Source organism: Notothenia rossii (assembly GCF_949606895.1).
Source record: "Notothenia rossii genome assembly, chromosome: 5".
Classification (NCBI taxonomy): domain Eukaryota; kingdom Metazoa; phylum Chordata; class Actinopteri; order Perciformes; family Nototheniidae; genus Notothenia; species Notothenia rossii.
In genome coordinates this window covers 68,878,590-68,899,453 of record NC_136903.1, presented here as the reverse complement: position 1 = coordinate 68,899,453, position 20,864 = coordinate 68,878,590, and the positions used below count along the sequence as shown (strand labels likewise).

Below are 20,864 nucleotides of genomic sequence, written 5' to 3'. Positions count from 1 at the left end.
CTTATTGTTGGTTGATAAGGCAGCTGCTAGATTGATTTGAAATGTCTGCTCTGCATTATCATTCTACAACATTTATAAATACAATCTGGGCTAAGACTTAAAAAAACAATCGTAGAAATCCACAATAGAAAACAATAGTCTTTAAAACATGATTGTGCATGCCTCGATCTCCCGACCCGTGTCTCATTTCAGTCTTTTCATTCTTTAATGTCTACATTCACACAATATTCCTGGTTATTGTGGAAATTCAAACCAAGAGCATAATAACCGATTGGCAGACAAATGTTACAGTGCCTATTCAATCTTATTTAGAGTCAATATTCCTTCTCTTTGTGTGTAATATTATTTGCTCTCCAGGCTTCAACACAAAAGAAGGGATTGCAGAGTGTATTCTATCCAATGCAACATTTTCTCTTAGCCCCCTTCCCCTTACTAACCTCATATTTCTGACAATGTTCTCCCCCTTCCTCTCCCTCCTAAGTGCCCTTCCATTTTTGTTAATCAAAATATATTCACACAATCTCCTCCTCCTCTCCAGCAGATGAGAGGCTGATTGGCAATTTCAGAAGCAAAACCATAGTTCAGGGGGAAGAGACGGACGCAGCCAATGTGAGAGCTGCCTGCCGTTGCCATGGTAACATCTCAACAAGAGGAGTGGGGGCTGAAAACGGAGAAAGGAGAAAGACGATATGATCAAATATGAACACTCTATTCTGATTTGATAGGCTGATACACAGCTCACAGTTTGTTATTACTAGACTCTCCCGCTTCCATTTGTTGTTCAGGCAAACACATGCAAATGCACACGTGTGTTTAAAAAGCATATGTGCACACACACACACACACACACACACACACACACACACACACACACACACACACACACACACACCACACACACACGCGCACACACACACACACACACACACACACACACACACACACACACACACACACACACACACACACACACACACATTTTACACAGCAACAAACAGCATCTGCGCCTCACTGATAACGCTGCCTCAAAGCAGTAAAAGCATATAAGAGAGGACTGTTTGCTATTTCCCTTCACAATGGCTAGCAGCAGGCCTAACTGTCTCCATCACACACCCCGCTGACTTAAGCATCTCATCATCATCATCTTTGCACTTGCTATTCTACAGATCTGTCTGGACTTAATAAAACTGTCAGACCACCAACTGGGACTGTTAAATAAAGAGCGCGCTAGGCCTATCTGCTGTCTGAAGTGCTGCAGTGGAACGGATCGTTAAAGACCATGAGATATGACATTAAAAACTTGCAGCTGGATATGAAAAGTGCATTTGGACTGACTCGTAAGGACTTTACAAGACCGTTTGAGAGAGCTATTACAGCAGAAAGAGATAGATGGGATAGAAAGACAGTTTTTTCCATACTTTTTTTTGTAGTTTAAAGGGTCACTATAGCTTCTTTCATTCAGTTTTATGGAGTACAAATGTTGTTCCCAACTAGAGAATCATAAGGTGATTAGGACGTAAACAATAAGTATAAATATGATTTGAGTTCATGAGTTTAAGACAAGCTTTCAACCTCATAAAGGCTTACTCCTTTTTAACCCAAAATGTATTTTATTTGATGATGGCAAGTGGCAAGTTAAAATACTCCTTCAGGATACAGTCGGATGCAGCCCACACAATATCCATGTTTCTCTACACTTTGTTTCGTTGTACAGCAAAGAATATAAAGCTGCTTTAAATGTTTGTGTGTTTTGCCACAGGCAGCAGTGCAACCTAAGCTATACACTTAACATTGAACATATGCAGTTGTTGTTAGCAACAGAAACCTTTTCACATAACCAGCGGACACAGCACGTTAGTTTATTTAGTTGTGTTTCTGTCTACCTGATGAAGATGTGTCCTTTATTATTTTCCTTTTTGGTCTCCTCCAAATCTTAAATCATGATCTTATACTTGCTAAATACTTAAATAACTTAATTAATTTGTTGCTTACTTTGGTCAATGGGTTTTTTTTTCAAAGTGTTTTTGTACTTAAAACAGATGACAAGTAGCAGTTTTGTTTAAAACTGAAAAATCTAAAGAAAAATCTAAAACATACAAAAAACTATTCTGAAGAGCTAAAGGGCAATGCAGCATAAAGTGGGTCTTCAATTCAAGCAAACATAGCGTAGCTTTAGCACGTAAGCTACACACAAGAAATAAGGCTTTCTTTCTGTCAATAAAGACAATACAAAGTGGACAATAAAAGTTAACAAAGTTTATTACATGTTTATATACAAACAACCCTGCAAGGCACACCTCTGTTTAAATAAGAATATACAATACATTTTATTCTTGAAAGCAAACAGGTTTTTAGTTTCGAAGTATATATTAATACATGTCTGTTTAGTGTCTGACACAGATAAAAGGCCCCAAGTTGTGGATGTTAAGTTAACACAAAAAGTAAAGAAAAAGAATACAATCATACACTTTATGATGTAAACAACTCAACATCTTTCATATGGTGAAATAACATATGTATTAAATGATATTGTGTAGAAAACAGATCGGTGAATTTTGATGAAAAACGTTTGTCCCTTCTCATGATTACATTGTGAAATACAGACAAAACATACTGTCAAATTGTGTTTTCCAAGAGTTCAGTACGGGTATATACTTAATTATAGAGGAGAAGTAGCTGGACTGACACTCTTTCAGCCAACTGTTTGTCGTATATAAATACATGATAATGGATCAACCTTTGTTGGTAGGACTCTAAAAACACAAGTGCTTCACAGGTGCTAATAGGAAATAAAACTGCAGTCATACTCTCTGACAAAAGCCATTCAGACACAGGAAAGGTGTATTTTTGTTAGGACAATTACAAGTTTTTCTCCAATTAATTTGTTTACCTAAAACACAATAATAAGAAAAACCTTTTATAACATATTCTGTTAGTCATTTCTCTTTGTTAAGCCATGGATGAGCACACTGAAAACAGGGAAGAAGAGAGACAGAGAGGGAAATAAAAAATACGTTTTTCAACTGTAATGAAAAATATACTTGATTTGGCATTTGGAACTTGTCTTACAAAAAGTATGTACCTTTTTATTATTATTAAAATACAGGGTAAATGCAACTCAAGCACCTACATAACAAGCAAATAGTTAGGGTTGTATTGTCTACATTTTTCACAACTGACTATTGATCATTTAGTGGTCAGTCATGTCATTCTGTCACTTCTCTGAAGCTGCCTTTATAAGAACAAATATTTGTCCAACATCAATCAGGACATTTGTGAAATCACTTTTGTTGTGACTGCTCACAGCACATAGATTGAAAGATGAAAGGATGCTCATGACAAAGGCCTGCTGTGACTCATGAAACAAAACAAAACTGAACAATGGGGCGAAAAAACGTAAAATGGTTGGGACTTCAAGCTTAGAAACATTAGGATGCAGGCTGTCATCTCACACGGTTTGCCATCATTAAGTGTCGTGACCCACCGTAACCGATTTGACAGATGTCAGAACCCTTAAGTGGCTGCTGATCTGTAAAACCTCTCTTTACCTTACAACTACAAGTTCAACAGAGGTCCATTAATGTTGCATTTTCTCTTCAATCCCCTAGAAAAACCAGCAGTTGCCCGACCAGAACCGATCGTTTTAGTGGCCTACGAGGGCCACATCCTCTGGTGTTTCAGAGTCTTCTGACTGTGTGTTTAATTGAATATTCCTATCGTTGATGTTCCGGATGGTTGGCCATTATCATGCCAGGAGGCCAAGTCTCTTGACCTTAGCAGACAGGAAAGAGTGGATGATGAAGACGATGGTCTTGGGGCAAGAGTGGAGATCCAGTTGCTGAAAGAAGAGACAGAGTAGGAAATGTGAGCGAGGAAAAAAGTTGAGTCATTAAATGATCAAGATTTTTGAAGAAAAATATGAATTTTTATACTAAAGTGCTAAATGTTTATTTAAACAAAACAAACATGTCAGATTCCAGATAAATCTGACATGAAAGTGAATTCTTGACCTCTGACCTCTTCATGTCATGGTCTTCATCAGCATTGGAGCTTACTCATTTGTCACACTGAAGGCTAATTTGTTAGCTATGCAATCTGAGAAATGCCAGCCACTTATAAAGACAGATAATGATTGAATGCTCTGTAAAAGGCTCCAGAGTAAAATCAAGATTATTTTGTCAAAATAACTTAGAAATACCAGTGGCATTATAATAGAGGTGTGACCTTTACTTGTATTATCATTATCCATTTGATTTCTTTAAATCAGAAACACTGTCAACATCCCAAGCCGACTTTGAAGTGCTCAAAATAAGAACTCAAATGTATGGTCATTAGTCAAAATGCTGCATTGAGGGAAAAGTCTAGTAGAACAAATGAACTTACAATCTCGGCCTCAGGGCCTCCAAAGTCGAGGAACATCATGCGAACTCCATCATCTGATGACATTCTGAGGCGCTCGAAGGGCTGCTGCAGCAGAATACTTTTCCTGACACCCATCTCTTCAGTGAATAGTGTGAAGCCCTCATCAATGTGGACTCCCAGGTTACACTCCTTCCCATTCCAACTACAGGCTGCCAGGGTAGGAAAAAACAACATGGCTTACAAAGAGGCGAGAAAAGAAGGGTAATGATTTTACAGCATAAGTCTGAAGCTGTTCTCAAATAAATCTGGATTTATATTACATATTTATTGTGTTCTCCTTTTGTTGTTAGCTAAGGGTTACAGTGTTGATACCGAGCCCAGAAGTGTTGGCAGTATCCTTTAGATGTGACAGGGAAAGGATAACACTACATTTCAAATAACAGTTATTGTTAAGAGAAGATAAGAGGTCTTAGATAAATAGAATGCTTATCTGTATTCTGATACTAAAATTATAACATTTGAGGTTTTATGCTGAAGCTTTTGGCACCACCTCATAGTACCAGCAGAGGGCAATATAATAACAAAACTACACTACACTGACCTGAAACTCACATACAAGGATTACTAGTTCTAAAATAAAATTTGATGACTAAAATGCAGAATCTGTATGCAGCATAGAAACCACCATTTACATCTGTACTCATACACAGAATACTTTCAAGCGCTTCATAAAATTAGGTTACGAAAAGCGCTAGTCTTTCAAAAACCCAGTTCAAGTCTAACATGCAGCCAGAGGAAATGTTGCAGACGACTACATTCCCTAAATCATTGGACAAGAAACAATACATAATAACTCCTAATCTTGCTTTGTTGGACAGGTCTGTTATGAAGCAACATGTGTTTGTGTCTTTGTTGAATAGAAACCACATCTTGTTCCCAAGCATTCATTGTTTTGTCTAAATAGATCTGAGGTAAGCTATAGGATACGATTGAGGAGTTTGGTTGATATAATGAGCACGTTTCATTGTCAGCACATCCATATTCAAATAAAATATAGGCATGTTTACACATTTTTCATAGCTTGCCTTACATTATCAAGTCTCAAAGACCTGTCAATCACTCTGAGAGTGACAGCAGTGTCGAGTATGGAGCTTTGGTTGAGGGGCTGTTCCTTTGTTCATATTTTGATCATGGATTGTGCTACAGAGCCGTTTTTGTAAATTCAAGTGCGAAAAAGTGCGCTTGCCAACATTGTACAAATGTACTGTTGGTACATTCTAAGCTAATAATGCTTCCATTATGAAATACTTTTGTTTCTGATATTCCTCTTAAACTGGTAGTTCCTTACTTTGAAGTACTCATAGAGGCGGCCACCGCAAACTGCATTAACATAGCTTAACAACACAGTTATTTTCCTATGCACTGTAGAACATAACTGATATTCCTCTTGTTGCATTTAGTGAAATCATTGTATTAAGAAACTTGCTGTGCAATGACCTCAGTGGGAGTAAAACGCTGAACATTGGTTGAGTCATTCAGAGCAGAGTTAGATTTTTTTCATCATAGCTTAGAAAACTGTGTGGCAGGAATGAATATAGAACATTGAGACAAATCTCTGTGTCTGTACCCGTGGTGACCTCCTTGATGAGCTCGGCAGCGTTATGGCAGCCCTCCACCAACAGATGAGTCCAGGTGGACAGCTCTTTGGCAGAATCCACCCTGAACACATGTGTGTCCACGCCTTGCTTTGTGCCTGTGCGCAGGCCAAATGAGAGGTCCGAGTCCTGGAGAGGGGAACTTTTTCCTGGGCCGGAGTGGACCAGTCTATAGGGAGAAAAAAGTACGAGAAGAATGTGGATTAGAAAAAGGGTAAATCAAATCAAAATGTATTATAGCCCCAAATCACAAGAAATGTCTCAGAGGGCAAAGCAAACAAAAGCAAAGACAAAAACTAAATACAAACGTCATAGCATAACAATTATATTTAAATTATAAAAACATTATACAACAACATAAGTATTGCCATGTGATACAAATATGTGACTGAAGTGATGCTAATGTAGATGGAAACTAGGTGATGGAAATTAGTTGGAAGACAGATGCGAAGAGATGGGTTTTGAGTTTGCTTTGAAAGGAAATAGCTTCGCAGATCTGAAATGGAAGACGATTCCAAGCCGGGTGCTCGGAATGAATTGAAATCTTTCTATAAAATGAATTTATAGAAAATGATTGGAGCAAATAAAGGGATATGTGTGTTTGTGACGAGATGTGGAGTGCACAGGAGAGAAAGAAGGGACGGAAAAACACATGACTCATTCTTCTGGATCTACTAATGTTTTCCAAATGAATGTTATGAGTCAGAAAGTCCAACAGTCCAGTTATGGAAAGAGTGAGCTGGTTCTCTCGTGGCTGGGCCAAAACAAGCCACAGGACTGCTCAGGGTGAAGGACAGAAGTTTATGAAATGGCAAATGTGCTACGTGTTTTGTTAAATATTGAGTATTGCATGAGGTGTTTTGTATAAATATAGGCATGTGTGTGTTTAAACCTGGTAGCAATGAGCGGGTGACTCTTGATGGGGCTGCTGAGGCTCTCTTTGCTCTCAGGCAGGGAGGGATATAGGAGCAGGTCTCTGTCTGTCAACATGGCCAGCACCGGCTTCTCTGGACCCTGGGTCACCTGCGAATGAGAAATTATTTAAATTCAACATAAGGTACTTCACGATTACCATACATGACAGAAATGCCAAGGGAAACCGGTACACAAGCACAAAAGCATAACACATTTGGAAAAAAGGCACCATCTCATACTTAAAGGTCACCTATTATGCAAAATCCACTTTTTCATGTATTGTATACATCAACATGTGTCCCCTCACTCAGTGTAAAGACATTCTGAACATTTCAGGAATAAAGATTCTCTCTCTTTTTGTCCTCATCCATTTATATAAAAACCTGTCTGAAAATGAGCTGATCAGATTTTGGCCACTTTATGATGTCATAACGATTTTTTGGCTTGTGTGACGGCCGTCGCCTCTCCGGTCCTGTTAATTCTGTTTTGCTGTTTATGTATGTAAATGAGCCGTGTAGTTGCCCCAACGTCATTGGCTGCCATCTCCTGGTCCGCCTCCGAAGACACTGATTGGAGCACGACGGGCCCGACGCACTCCAATCCCTGTGCAGCCCCTGGGGACACCTATCACTCGGGAGGCCTCACACATTTATGCTCCTGTGTCGTGGACATTTCAGACCTTAACTATTAGACTGTGTTTGACTCTTGTGATCCGTGTTTAGTGTTGGGTGTGTTTGGTGTGTTGATATATGTGTTTAGAGTAGCGCGTTGAGATAGAGTAGCATGTTTAGCTTCCCTTTGTTAGCTACATTTCCCCGCAGCCTCCTTCCATTAGTGGTGATTGATAGTGATTATTACAGGTGCGTAATTAGGCTCACTATTAGAGTCCTCCTTCTGTTAATAGCAGTATACCTGTGTTCTCATTTTGTTGTACACCTTTTTGTTGTTATTCATTAAACCCTTTTATAATTATTACCAAAACCATCTGGTGTGTGTTACCTTCCTCATCCCTAGTGGGTTGGTGACAGCTTGTGTTAACCATTAGCCAATAACCAACCAAGGTAACCCCCCCCCACCTTATCACCTGAATCTCCTCCTAGAGCACCATTGTGTTCTTTTTAACCAAATATCTCTCAGAGGGGCTTGGGGAGGGGCTCCTTCTTTTCATCTAAAGTAACAGACAGAGAATAAGCACTTTGGAAACAGGGCTGAAACAGAGGGGATTATGGGATGCTGCAATGATCTGTTTGGTATTTGGAGCCAAACTCTTCAGAGACATGTTTGTATATATTTGAGACTTATAATATATTGAGGAAAAACCGTATAATAGGGGACCTTTAACACACACATAAAGAGTGCTAAATATTTCAAAGTGAGTTTTGCAGTATGGGTCATGTATTGCATACCTGCTCTGTAATCCAGCCCAGATGTTTGACGTCAATGCCAAGTTGCATGCTCTTCATCTCCCCCTTCACTCGGGCTAGAAGGTTGGCAGTGCCGGTCTGGATGGCATTGAACCAGGACTGAGCCATGGCTGGGTCTATAGCCCGCAGGAACACAGAGTTCTTTCTGTTGGCTGAAATCACCTCGAAATACCTGGCAGACGAGAGTAAGACAGAGATAAGTAAGCAGGGAGACAACAAGGACAAAGTTAGAGGAATAAAAGAGGAATGGCAAAGAGACACAAGCTTTAGAGTGAAGAGGTTTTCAATAAAAAAGAGAATATGTGAAGTGACTTTTACAATATTCTCTCTGAACCAATTTGTTATTTTCAAGATGAGATCTGTTACATTTCTTTCTTCTTAAGGAATGTATGAGCTATAAATATCAGAATGTTATATAAAACTTGTAACGTGCTGTACCTGTGTTCTGTGTCCGGGGGGCACTGTCTCCGTAATACCTGGCACATCTTTAGCGGGATGCTGCGGGGCTCCTTCCCCTCAGCATGTGAGAGTTCAGTGCCCCTCTGAGGGGTGGAGGGGGGAGAGTCCCAGGGGAGGGTGGCCCCGGGAGACCCCGAGTTTTTAAAGAAGGCCGACATCTCCTTGATGTACTTCACTGAAACAGAGTGTGAGAGAGAGAATTAGATCAAGCGTACAGGCTAAAGAAGTACAAGAGCACAGAGGAGGCAGAGAAAAAGGAATTTGGGATTTGAATATGGAGCCTCCAGGTTCTGAGATGAGTTGAAAGCTGTAGCACTTAACAGCTTTAAAAAGAAATTCATCTGTAAAGAATGATCCGTCACTTCAGATTCCTCAGCTCTTATACAGTGCTTATCATGCTCTTTCATGAAGAAAGAAGAATATTTCTAACTAGGGTTGGGTCAGAAATGTCTGGTACATTTCCGGAGAAATCTCAAAGGCAAGTTGTGCTCAAGGATTTTGCATGATTTCAATATTTAATTCATGCCTTATAATGGTGAACTTATATGGGGGCAAATGCAGATTTGAAAAAAAGCAATACTTGGTCTCATGGGATGTTTTGATTAAAAGTATTCCAATTTAATTTAATTGTAAACATGCTCTGTAATCAACAGCATACTCTTCCATTACATGCGATCATTTGCCAGAATCCCATTAAATAAGAATTCACATTAAATAAGAATTAAGTCAATTTATGACCCTCTGCATGCACAGTGCATTCTGCCATCACATGTGCAGCCCACACTCATAACCGTCTGGGGGAGGATGTGGTTTCTTCCAGCTGTGAGCCGATTGGCATGGCTGACACGTTGGGGAATGTAAAAGCTGTGGAAGAACTTTCTAGATAAATGTCATTTATATTTAACTGAATTCGTTTATTCCATGTGCTTTGTGTCCTTTTTATCTTGTTATTTCACAGCATGCATAACCAATTGCTCTTTGAGGACAACAAAAGTGATTTATTGACTGAAATTGGTTAATTCCTGCCAGTTGGACAACAGTGGTTCATCTGTTTTCATGCCGGCATTAGTCAATGTGGTCAATGTGATTTTAAGTATTGGCTGTTTTGTAATATGTACTGTATGAATGACCCAAAAGGGGCATATGTATTTGTCTGTAATTTGGACCTTTTTGTAATTTTCCAAATCATAATTGCAAACAATAATTATCGGAATCTATTGCATTTCATTCTGGCACATTGCCCAGCTCTATTCTGCTCTCATCTCTTGTTTAATGTGTTTTACCACACACACACACACACACACACACACACACACACACACACACACACACACACACACACACACACACACACACACACACACACACACACACACACACACACACACACACACACACACACACACACACACACACACACACACACACACACACACACACACACACACACACACACACACACACACACACACAGTGGTATGGGTTTGGCAGAAGTGGCCACTGCTGCTGGAATAAAAATAGCCCGGAGGACATGGCGTGGCATGAGGCTAAAGGCTGGAGACAGAGCTCTGGTTTCACCGTAGAAGTGTGAAGTGCTCTTCTTGCACAGGACAAGAGGCATGTAGTCAGAGGGCAAGCAGAAGAGTCACAGCACAGGACAACAGGAGAGAAAGAGGGGGATCCACCATTCCTCAAATAGAGCCCATAGCCAGTCAGTCAGACAGGCAGCCATATAGTTATTTTTTAAAACATCAAGCAGTACATCATGTCTAGGACTAATAAGACACGACTGTGGATGTAAAACCAAACCATCTGTAGTCATTCTTATAAAAGCCATCTCAAATGTTAGTCCACTTTAAAATCCTTAATATGATTAATAGCCTATCATTAACAGTTGAGTGTTACTTTCTGGCCGCCCATGATTGGTTCTAATACTTTATGCAGAAATGTCAAATGTAAGAACATCATAAAACGTTGTTTTTTATGGCAAAGAAACTGAATGTACTCACACGTGGTCCCTAAGTAGGAAAACTGCCTTTTTATGGGGATAAAGCAAGATGCCTACATTTAAAACTGGCAGCACAATATGTCTGAAGGGGACTTACTGTAAGCTGCAGCAGAAAAGGGCATGACCTAATGTTTAAAACTATAAACATAAAGTAGCTCCTCTGAGTCAGTGGAAAGTTCACTATCCTTCTGTCTGCACTTCTTCTTCTTTTGAGAACGTATTCTCTCTCAATGATATTGTCCTGGAACTCTAATGTGTCTCCAATCCTTTCCTTCATCACAGATGAGGTCAGTTCATTTTCAGGTTGGTTTGGGAAGTGGATTGTCTCCAAATGTGAAATATAGAAATCTCTTGCCATTAAAGACCTTTCTCTCAAATCTATAATGAATCACTGAGAGGAATGACTTTGTCTCCACTTTGGAATAAGAGTTGTGGAAATGTCTGCATTACATACTCTTTCTCTCACTCTGGTCTACCAGTAAGGTTTCCTGGGACAAGCATTTACAAAACACACACAGTCTGGGTTTGACACAAACACTTGCTCACACACTCTTACTGGTTTAGCACACATGCAAACACACACAAACCAAAATCAATGCCTATCTAAAAACATAGTTATGTTTTGGAATCACTGATAATCCAGCCATGGTGCTTTTTATATACAGCACAGAATACCCAAAGCTTGCATTAAACTTAGGCATCATATCAGCATCGGCACATTTGACCCAGCCATAAAGAAAACAAGTAGTGAGTGCACAATGACCCCTTAGATGCCACTGTGGTTTTTGTTCTACTGTATGCCCCACTGACCTTATGTTTTGTGTATGGTCTCATACACAATCACACTAACATCACATGACCCAAAAGCATTTCAAGGATCTATAAGAGTTATTTTCACTTATCACTTTGCTTCTCATTACTGCTATGCAATATCAGCTCAATTTACCATAAAAAAATGCACATTTGTAGACAAAACAAGACATATTGTGGGTTTGTACTGTAGACTAGGAATCAATGAGCAACCAATATGTACCAGCTACAGCTTTGAAGTGGCCGTCAACTTGCATACGTAATGTTTCATGGAAATGAGCTTGAGTCTATTTGTTCCCGTGCCAACCCATTGATGTTTGTACCATGGGAAGGCCAACTGCTTCCTTGTCGCTGGACCAAGGCCATTTAAAATGAATGTGGTCACTCTCAATACGGCAGGCTCATCCACAAGACTGGGAACGGAAATGGGACTTTCTATATTTTAGTTTCAAGTGGAAGCCATCATAGAAGGGCTAAATGTATGATGATATGATATATACAGTTGCAAGAAAACCCTGTGAACCCTTTGGAACTTCCTGGATTTCTGCATAAATTGGTCATAAAATGTGTTCTGATCTTCATCTAAGTCACAACAATAGACAAACACAGTCTGCTTAAGCTAAAACCACACAAACAATTATATGTTTTTATGTTTTTATTGAACACACCATGTAAACATTCACAGTGCAGGGTGGAACCCTTTGATTTAATAACTGGTTGACCCTCCTTTGGCATCAATAACCTCAACCAAACGTTTCCTATAGTTGCATATCAGACCTGCCCAACGGTCAGGAGGAATTTTTGACCATTCCTCTTTACAAAACTGTTTCAGTTCAGCAATATTCTTGGGATGTCTGGTGTGAATCGCTCTCTTGAGGTCATGCCACAGCATCTCAATTGGGTTGAGGTCAGGACTCTGACTGGGCCACTCCAGAAGGCCTATTTTCTTCTGTTGAAGCCATTCTGTTGTTGATTTACTTCTGTGCTTTGGGTCGTTTTCCTGTTGCATCACCCATCTTCTGTTGAGCTTCAATTGGTGGACAGATGGCCTTAAGTTCTCCAGCAAAATGTCTTGATAAACTTGAGAATTCATTTTTCCGTCGATGATGGCAATCTGTCCAGGCCCTGAGGCAGCAAAGCAGCCCCAAACCATGATGCTCCCTCCACCATACTTCACAGTTGGGATGAGGTTTTGATGTTGGTGTGCTGTGCCTTTTTTTCTCCACACATAGCGTTGTGTGTTCCTTCCAAACAACTCAACTTTCGTTTCATCTGTCCACAGAATATTTTGCCAGTAGTGCTGTGGAACATCCAGGTGTTCTTTTGCAAACTTCAAACGTGCAGCAATTTTTTTTCTGGACAGCAGTGGCTTCCTCCATTTTATGACCAACTTATCCAGAAATCCAGGTCATTCCAAAGGGTTCACATATTTTTTCTTGCAACTGTATATGATGTCTCAGCCATGCAGCTATTGCAACACTTAAACAAATAAAATATTCGTAAAAGTGTTGTTAGAGAAAGGCAGGACCAAGAAAGCATAGCTGGAAGAGCTGTGCAAAAACACCAACCATAGAAAATATAAGGAGATATTTAAGAGGATTAACTACTATCCAAAAAAGGCGATTTCCAAATGATCACATTGGTTTTTCCCAGATTAGAAATGTAAGGCATTAGCTGTGGTCCCACATAACAAATCAGGCAAGATAGCTTTCAAACAGAGAAGTGAATGAAAAGGAGAGGAGAGAGGGATGGAGATATGGGGGCGGAGGAAAGGAATGAACAAGAAAGAGTGAGACAGGCAATACAGAGAGACCAAACATAGAGTTAAGCTCAACCAGAAATGTTGCCATGAATACCAGTGGCGGCACATTCAATACAGAGCTAAAATTAGCTGAGATGGCACTGTTATTACTTTAGCTTATCTGTCAGCCAGTGAAACTACTTTTGTACTGTAATGTGTAATGTGTGTGCGTGCGTGTGCGTGCATGTGTGAGGAGTTTCTTTGCTTCCTTAGCAGAATCTGCCACTAAGCTTTTTTCTGCTAAAGTCTTTACATTGAACCTCACAAATCCTGAGCAGACATTTTCCGCCAATTCAGTCTTTACACAATTCAGTTAACTGTGGTTTGAAAAGCGCTTTCTTTTACAGTTTCCTGGACGGTCCAAATTGCCACAAGTCTATATTTCCAACCTCTGGCCAGCCATTACTCTCCATTGTGTTGATTGCACTACCTTTACACACATACTGTAGCCCTTCCTACACAACATCATCCAAAATCTCTGACTGCATCCCCACACTCGATTTTTCTTTTTGAGTTATCTTTGATTATAAAACATTTGAACGGCCTTCTGTGGTATCTTATCATAAAACCAGGAAGTTAATGTCATTGGCAGTCATTAAAATGCCTCAAAACATGCGGTAAACAAGTGTTAGTGAGTTATAAAAAGGGAAAACAATGCTCTGAATCTGAACACCAGCCCTTCCTCCCACCACTGCTGGTTACCGTGGGAGCAGCCGGAATGCCATTGGCCAGCCAGCGACCTCAGAAGCATGCTGTTGGCTCTGTAAACCATGTCGGACAAAGAATGTCCCAATGTTACACCACCAACAAGGAAAATCATAAATAACTGCAAAGTAAGAGGAACACTTGCTGTTTTCAATAAGTACATTGAGGTCAATGCAGGTAAACATAAATTAAAGTAACTATTTAGTCAACTCTGCCAATCATAAATTAGATGGTGTCAAAAGAGGATGCAACTCAAAATTACCAAATTGTTGTTAACATTTTACATATTCAGTAACAAAAGTGTATTCATGCAGAAAAGGAACTCGTTCAGATTCAAGACTAATACGAGAGCATGGACGAGACCATCAGCCAATGTTAGCTAATATCACATCAGCATATGACGGTGGATGAGTAATGGAAATACAATGTACTCTTTAAAACAGCTTGAAGGGATTCTTGTAAAAAACTAGTTTATGTAAGTAACTTAGTTCAATTTCAACTAAAAAAAGTGTACATCATGACTCCTTTCAGGGATCTCTAAAACACTGTGTACAGTTAGCTAATAAATGTCAGGTTCATGTGTCCCCAGTGTTTCCATTTAATGGGTGTCTCTTTCTGACAGCGTCAATCAGCCAAACAAAGATTTCCCCTGTTCTGAATGATTTAGATCCGTTCATTGTTCCCATCTCATTAAAGTCATGGATAAAATGCCAACATTGAGGTGTGGAGGTTGTGGTACGAGAGAAGAGTGTGAGAGAGGCAGAGCACACCGAATCAGACTTTTAAACTAATTCACATACTGCCAAAGCACAGATTTGATTACTTTGCATATAGTGTCAGGAGAGTTCATTATCCTAATTCAACAAAGTGAAAGTGAAGGAAACTTCCGCAGGGTCTGGCAGAGGACAAGAACAGATAAAAAAGGGGGGTTGAGTGGCAGACATTTGAACCTTACTTTCCAAAAATCTTTTTAATTTTGCGTCGAGAGGTCTGTTTGCTGCCCGAAGTATTGAGTAATGCAAAGTGGCATCTTGCTGTCTGACCTAGGAACCTCATTTAAAGTATTTTTTTACAACAAGTGATTCTGAATTTTAAATAGCGATGGACTTTAAAAGAAATTGTGAAGAGTTTATTAAAAAAAAATATATTATGTACCATAAAATAAGGTATAGACATATAAATTAAATCCTAAGTAGTCATGTTGAAAAATCAATCAATTTAATCCGTGTCGGACGGTACACCACCAGTTTTTTAGATATACTGAAGAATGGTTTAATTCATATTTTTACCTTTAGTTTTTCATGCATTTTATTCAGAATAATGGCATCATACACACCCTGGCATTTCTGTTACTCCTCCTACCCCCACTTCTCCCATCCCCTTCATGCAGAGGCTGCACAATACTGTGAGATGGTTCAGTGGAGTCTGAGTCTGTAATGAAGTGAGAGAGGGGCACAAAGACTTGGCCACCAATTTACCAGGGGCCCCGGACCAGGGCAGCGGGGTTGAGAGGGGGCCTGTTAAGCAAACTTGACGCCACAGAGGGACAGAGGGTCTGAGGGACAGTTGTGATTTAATAAAGCTATGTTATTTTGCGAGTTAATCCATTCCCTCGCTGAGCATAAGCACAATGTCCTCACGGGCCAGCAGCTCTGCAGGAGAAGGAACCAAGCTGTGTGTCCAGAGGGTTAGAGGTTTCACAGCAGAGAGATTCAAGACAGAAACTCAGTCAAATACATTCAAAGAGCAGAAGAGTGGTTGGACAGGAATTATCCTATGAAGATTTGCTTTAAATGCAAATACAGTGTAAATCCACTGTGTTGCTCATACTCTCCTTTCCCATCCAAAGGCTTTAACAAAGCGGGGTTTACAGTATAGGTAGGTTTTCAACAGAAGATTCATATTTGCTTTTCATGAATTGTTACTACTGTGGTAACACTCTTTGACACGTTCGTAATACACAAACAACACTGAGCCATAAGCTTGAGGAGAGAAAAACAATCATCACAGTTATTAATCTGACACTGCTGTGGATGGTTCCAAACAACCTGCAGAAATAAAGTAAAACAAGTTTGACTTTACTAGGCAGTGGCTATTTGTGATTGTTTACCTGAAAGAATTGGAACACCAGCTGGGTGGGATTTATTTTTCTGAAGGTGCCAAATACATTGTCAGTAACATCACTTTGATTGTGTCCTGAGAAGACCCAGAGATGGTGGATATGTATGAATCCTAAATTGAAGGTTTTTACAGGAACAGGGCACAACATCATTGCATCTAGGTCAGTGTGAAGACAACATATTGATCCACATATTCTACCAGTGCTCCCACAAGTTAAGATACACTAAGTAAGTACTGTGTGTCTTTCGGTCTACTTTTGTGTGTTGGCGTCTGTGGTGAAATGTAAGCGGAAAATAACTGTCCAGTTTTTTACTGTCAGCTACTGCATACTAGGGCTGCTCAATTAATCGTATTTAAATCGCGATTACGATTATGGCTTGCAACGATTACGAAAACAACGTAATCGAAGTAAAACGATAATTTTTGTATTATTACTTTTTTTTTTTTTTAAATAACTTTTTTTGGGTTTTCCAGTTGAATTATACTTAAAGTTCAGGGTAATCAACTGTTAAAAGCAGTGTTCACATTTTTTTTCTCCAATAAATGTCTGTTTTCAAAGTAAATGGATAATCTTTGATATCAATTATTGACCCAAATAATCAAGATTATGATTTTTGCCATAATCGAGCAGCCCTAGTCTTTAGTACAGGTGGCAATATTGTCACCTGCCTGCGCTCATCACTGAAACCAGACCATGTAAACGGGCTAGTGTTTCTAGCAAAAAATATTTAAGAGATGACATGAGCAGCCTTACCAGCATTTGCCATGGTGGCCAAAACATTTTCATTTGGTATTACATTGTAGTTCAACATTTATTTCCTGTTACTTCTGGACCATGCAGTGGGCCAGCCTTTAATGTTTAACTGAGTGGAATATGTTTAATATGTTTTACCAAAAATGTTGGCTATACGTTAAGGAGTTTTCAGGTTGTGACAGTGCACTGCAACATGTTTGCTGATCTTGTTTATTGGTATTTATTATTTTGATATTATTTATTTAAATGTAGACATGAATGTATAATTTATTTAATTTAATTTTGTATCGGTTTTTCAGTTGATCACCCTGAACGTATAATTCAATAGTTAAAGATTTCAAATTATTATTTGTATTTGTTTTAAAGTACAATAAATGGATGTTTTCAAAGTCAATGAATAATTGCAATTACAATTATTGGCCCAAATAATCGAGATTATGATTTTTGCCATAATCGAGCAGCCCTTGTCAGGGTTTGAGTTTTGTTGTGTCTCGTTGTGGGGTTATTTTGCTGTTCTTTTTTGTATTATATCTTCCTTGTGCTTCCTCTGTGTTTTTGCCATGTTTTTGCAACCAGCTTTTAAAATAAAGCTCGCTTTAGTTTTTCTAGACCAACTTGCCTTTTTTTTGTAGTCTGCTTTTGGGTCCTACCTTTCCCAAACCATAACAGAATGAACCGACCACATATGGACCCAGCAGCTGATCCATTTTAAGTGGAGTTGTACTCATTTACCTACTTGCTGGCTTGCAGCTATGGTAAATGGAGGGGAGCAACCAGTGTGGAGCAAAAGAGGGCTGCCCTGGCAGAGGCGTACCAGAGGGCAACAGAGAAACCAGGGTTAGTGAAGTTCTTACCTGGCTGGATTATGGACTTCCTCCAGACATACGTTTCTGCTAGCCCCCTGCCTGCCACAGTTCCCAACATAGCTTCTTTCGAGAACGCTTTTGATGGGTCTCGTCTGGCTTTTGGAGGTCCACGGAGCCTCCAAAAGGCTCCTAAGAGAAGGAGACCCAAGTCCAGGATACCAGCCCGAGCTCCTGCAGCCATGTTTCCGGCTCCAGCACCGGCCCCTACAGCCATGTTTTCGGCTCCAGCACCGGCCCCTACAGCCATGGTTCCGTGCTCCAGTGCCGGCCCACACAGCCATGGTTCCGTGTTCCGGTTCCGTGCCCAGCAGCCATGGTGCCTGCTCCAGTGCCGGCCCACACAGCCATGGTTCCGGCTCCAGAACCGGCCCACACAGCCATGGTTCCAGCATCAGTTCTGGCCCCAGCAGCCATGGTTCCGGCCCCAGCAGCCATGGTTCCGGCACCAGCAGCCATGGTTCTGGCTCCAGTACTGGCTCTCCGGCCGACACCAGCCCCCCCGTGTCCTGTCGGCGTACTGGCCGACTCCAGCCCCTCGTCTCCTGTTGGCTCTCTGGCCGACGCCAGCTCCCCGTGTCCTGTCGACATACCGGCCGACTCCAGCACCTTGTGTTCTGTCGGCGTACCGACCGTCTCAAGATCCTTCTCGAGTCCCCTCTCGAGTCCCCTCTCAAGTTCCCTCTCGAGTCTCCTCTCGAGTCCCCTCTCGAGTCCCCTCTCGAGTCCCCTCTCGAACCCCCTCTCGAGTCTACTCTCGAGTCCCTTCTCGAGTCCCCTCTCAAGCCCTCTCTCAATTCAATTCAATTTCAATTCAATTCAAAACCTTTATTTATTCAGGTGAAAACCCATTGAGATCATTGACCTCTTTTTCAATGGTGACCTGCTGCAAGTAGATTCCAACATGAATACAAACATGACAGAAAAACAAAGAGCACATCATATGGCATATTTACATTGACTACAGTTTGTATAGCTAGTAGCATTTACAGATACCAACAGTTTCCGATTGGATAGCATCTATCCTTGCTTTAAAAACATGTAATGGAACCAAACTGCTCAACTTCCATTCCTTTTGCAGACTGTTCCAAATTAGCGGAGCTGCGCATCTAAAAGCTGTATTCCCTAAGACAGTCCTAGCAGTTGGCACATTTAATACAACCACAGCATTCGATCTCAGGCAGTAGCCATTTACAATACGCCGTGAGATCAGGGAGCAGATGTAGGATGGAAGTTTCCCTAACATTGCTTTGTAAATAAAAAGATACCAGTGATTGAGCCGCCATACAGTTAGTGAAAGCAAAACTGCCCTTGCATACAGGGTACAGTGATGGGTTAATGCTTTACAGTTTGTCACAAATCTCAGTGCACTGTGATAGGCGGCATCTAACTTGATCAGGTAATTGGCCGGTGCATTCATATAAAACAGATCACCATAGTCCAGCACAGGTAAAAAGGTCACAGTGACTAGCCTTTTCCTGGCCTCAAGTGAGAAACAGAACTTGTTTCTTTAAAAGAAACCTAGCCTAACCCTCAGTTTTTTTAGCAGGTTCTTGACATGCAGTTTAAAAGAGAGACAGTCATCAAGCCGGATACCAAGGTATTTGTAACAGGTTACCACTTCAAGTTTTTTCCCTTGCGTAGTTACAATATCTAAAACAGGCTCTGGTGTCTTTTCAACTTTTGAAAAGAGCATTACCTTGGTTTTATCCACATTTAAAAGAAGCTTTAGTTCAGAGAGCTGAGTCTGAATAGTGTTAAAAACAGCCTGTAATTGAACAACCGCTTCCTTAATGGAGGGACCTGCACAGTACATCACGGTATCATCCGCATACAAATGTAAAGTAGCTTCATCAACATTATCACCTAAGCTGTTGATATATATGGAGAATAAAAGTGGACCTAAAACAGAACCTTGTGGTACACCATTAGCAATGTTTAACCACTCAGAAGACAGCCCATCAAAGTGAACACATTGGGACCTTTCAGAGACGTAGTTCACAAACCACCCCACTGCATGGCTGGATATGCCAATACTGGGTAGCCTCTGCTTTAAGATGTGATGATCAACGGTGTCAACCGCTTTGGAAAGGTCAATAAATAGAGCTGCACAACTCTGCTTATTATCTAAAATACTAGTAATGTCATTCACCACTTTCATTGTCGCAGTGATGGTGCTATGTTTCTTTCTGAAGCCTGACTGATGTTTGGACAGGATATTATTTTTACATAAAAACTCCTTTACTTGCTCACTCACTAGTCATTCGAGCACTTTAGCCAGAACTGACAATTTAGAGATTGGCCTATAGTCATTTAAAATAGTTGCCTCCCCTCCTTTCAGTAAAGGCAAGACATAAGCAAACTTCCATACTTTTGGAATTGTATTTGTGCTGAGGGAGAGGTTAAAAACAGAAGTAAGAGATGGAGCAATAAAATCTGCAGCTATCTTTAAAAAGAAAGGTTCTACGTTGTCCGGGCCAGCCGGTTTCCTAGGATCTAACTTGGATAATGCTTCATGAACAACACCAACAGTAAAAGGAGTAAAACTGAAAGGGTTTTCCAGACCACATTGTTCAGAGTCAGGGATTGGAGTGTTCACAGAAGCAGAAGCACAGTCAGTGACAGAATCAAACAGAGAGGCACAGGACACAAAATGCTTATTAAAGCAATTTAGCATAGTAGCCCTGTCTGATATAATGCCAGATACTGTGGTGAGGCACGGAGGTAGCTCATTTGGAATTAAAAAAAAAAATTAAATCAATCAAGCCTCCTCTCGAGTCCCCTCTCAAGTTCCTTCTCAAGTCCTCTCTCCAGTCCCTACTCAAGTCCCAACTCCATGTCCTGTCCCATTGGGGGTCCCACCAACTACTCTTCTGCCGGGGGTCCTGCCAACCCTATGTCCTGTGCCGTTGGAGGTCCCGCCGACTACTCTTCTGCTGGGGGTCCTGCCAACCCATTATGCTGTTCTGTTCTCCCTGTCATGTTTT

At 40.5% G+C, this 20,864-nt stretch overlaps 1 protein-coding gene across 1 annotated transcript in view; it reads right to left on the bottom strand.

Moving 5' to 3' along the window:
• Nucleotides 1-2,236: 2,236 nt before the first annotated feature.
• The window catches only part of snta1 (syntrophin, alpha 1), a 43,341-nt gene continuing 24,713 nt past the window's right edge, over nucleotides 2,237-20,864 (bottom strand). Inside the window, exons 3-8 of the mRNA XM_079682994.1 lie at nucleotides 8,795-8,990; nucleotides 8,339-8,528; nucleotides 6,910-7,040; nucleotides 5,990-6,186; nucleotides 4,384-4,571; nucleotides 2,237-3,838 (exon numbers count right to left, since the gene is read on the bottom strand). Of these exons, the coding sequence (XP_079539120.1) occupies nucleotides 3,746-3,838; nucleotides 4,384-4,571; nucleotides 5,990-6,186; nucleotides 6,910-7,040; nucleotides 8,339-8,528; nucleotides 8,795-8,990 (995 nt within the window). The 3' untranslated portion in view covers nucleotides 2,237-3,745. The remainder of the gene's footprint in view (nucleotides 3,839-4,383; nucleotides 4,572-5,989; nucleotides 6,187-6,909; nucleotides 7,041-8,338; nucleotides 8,529-8,794; nucleotides 8,991-20,864) is intronic.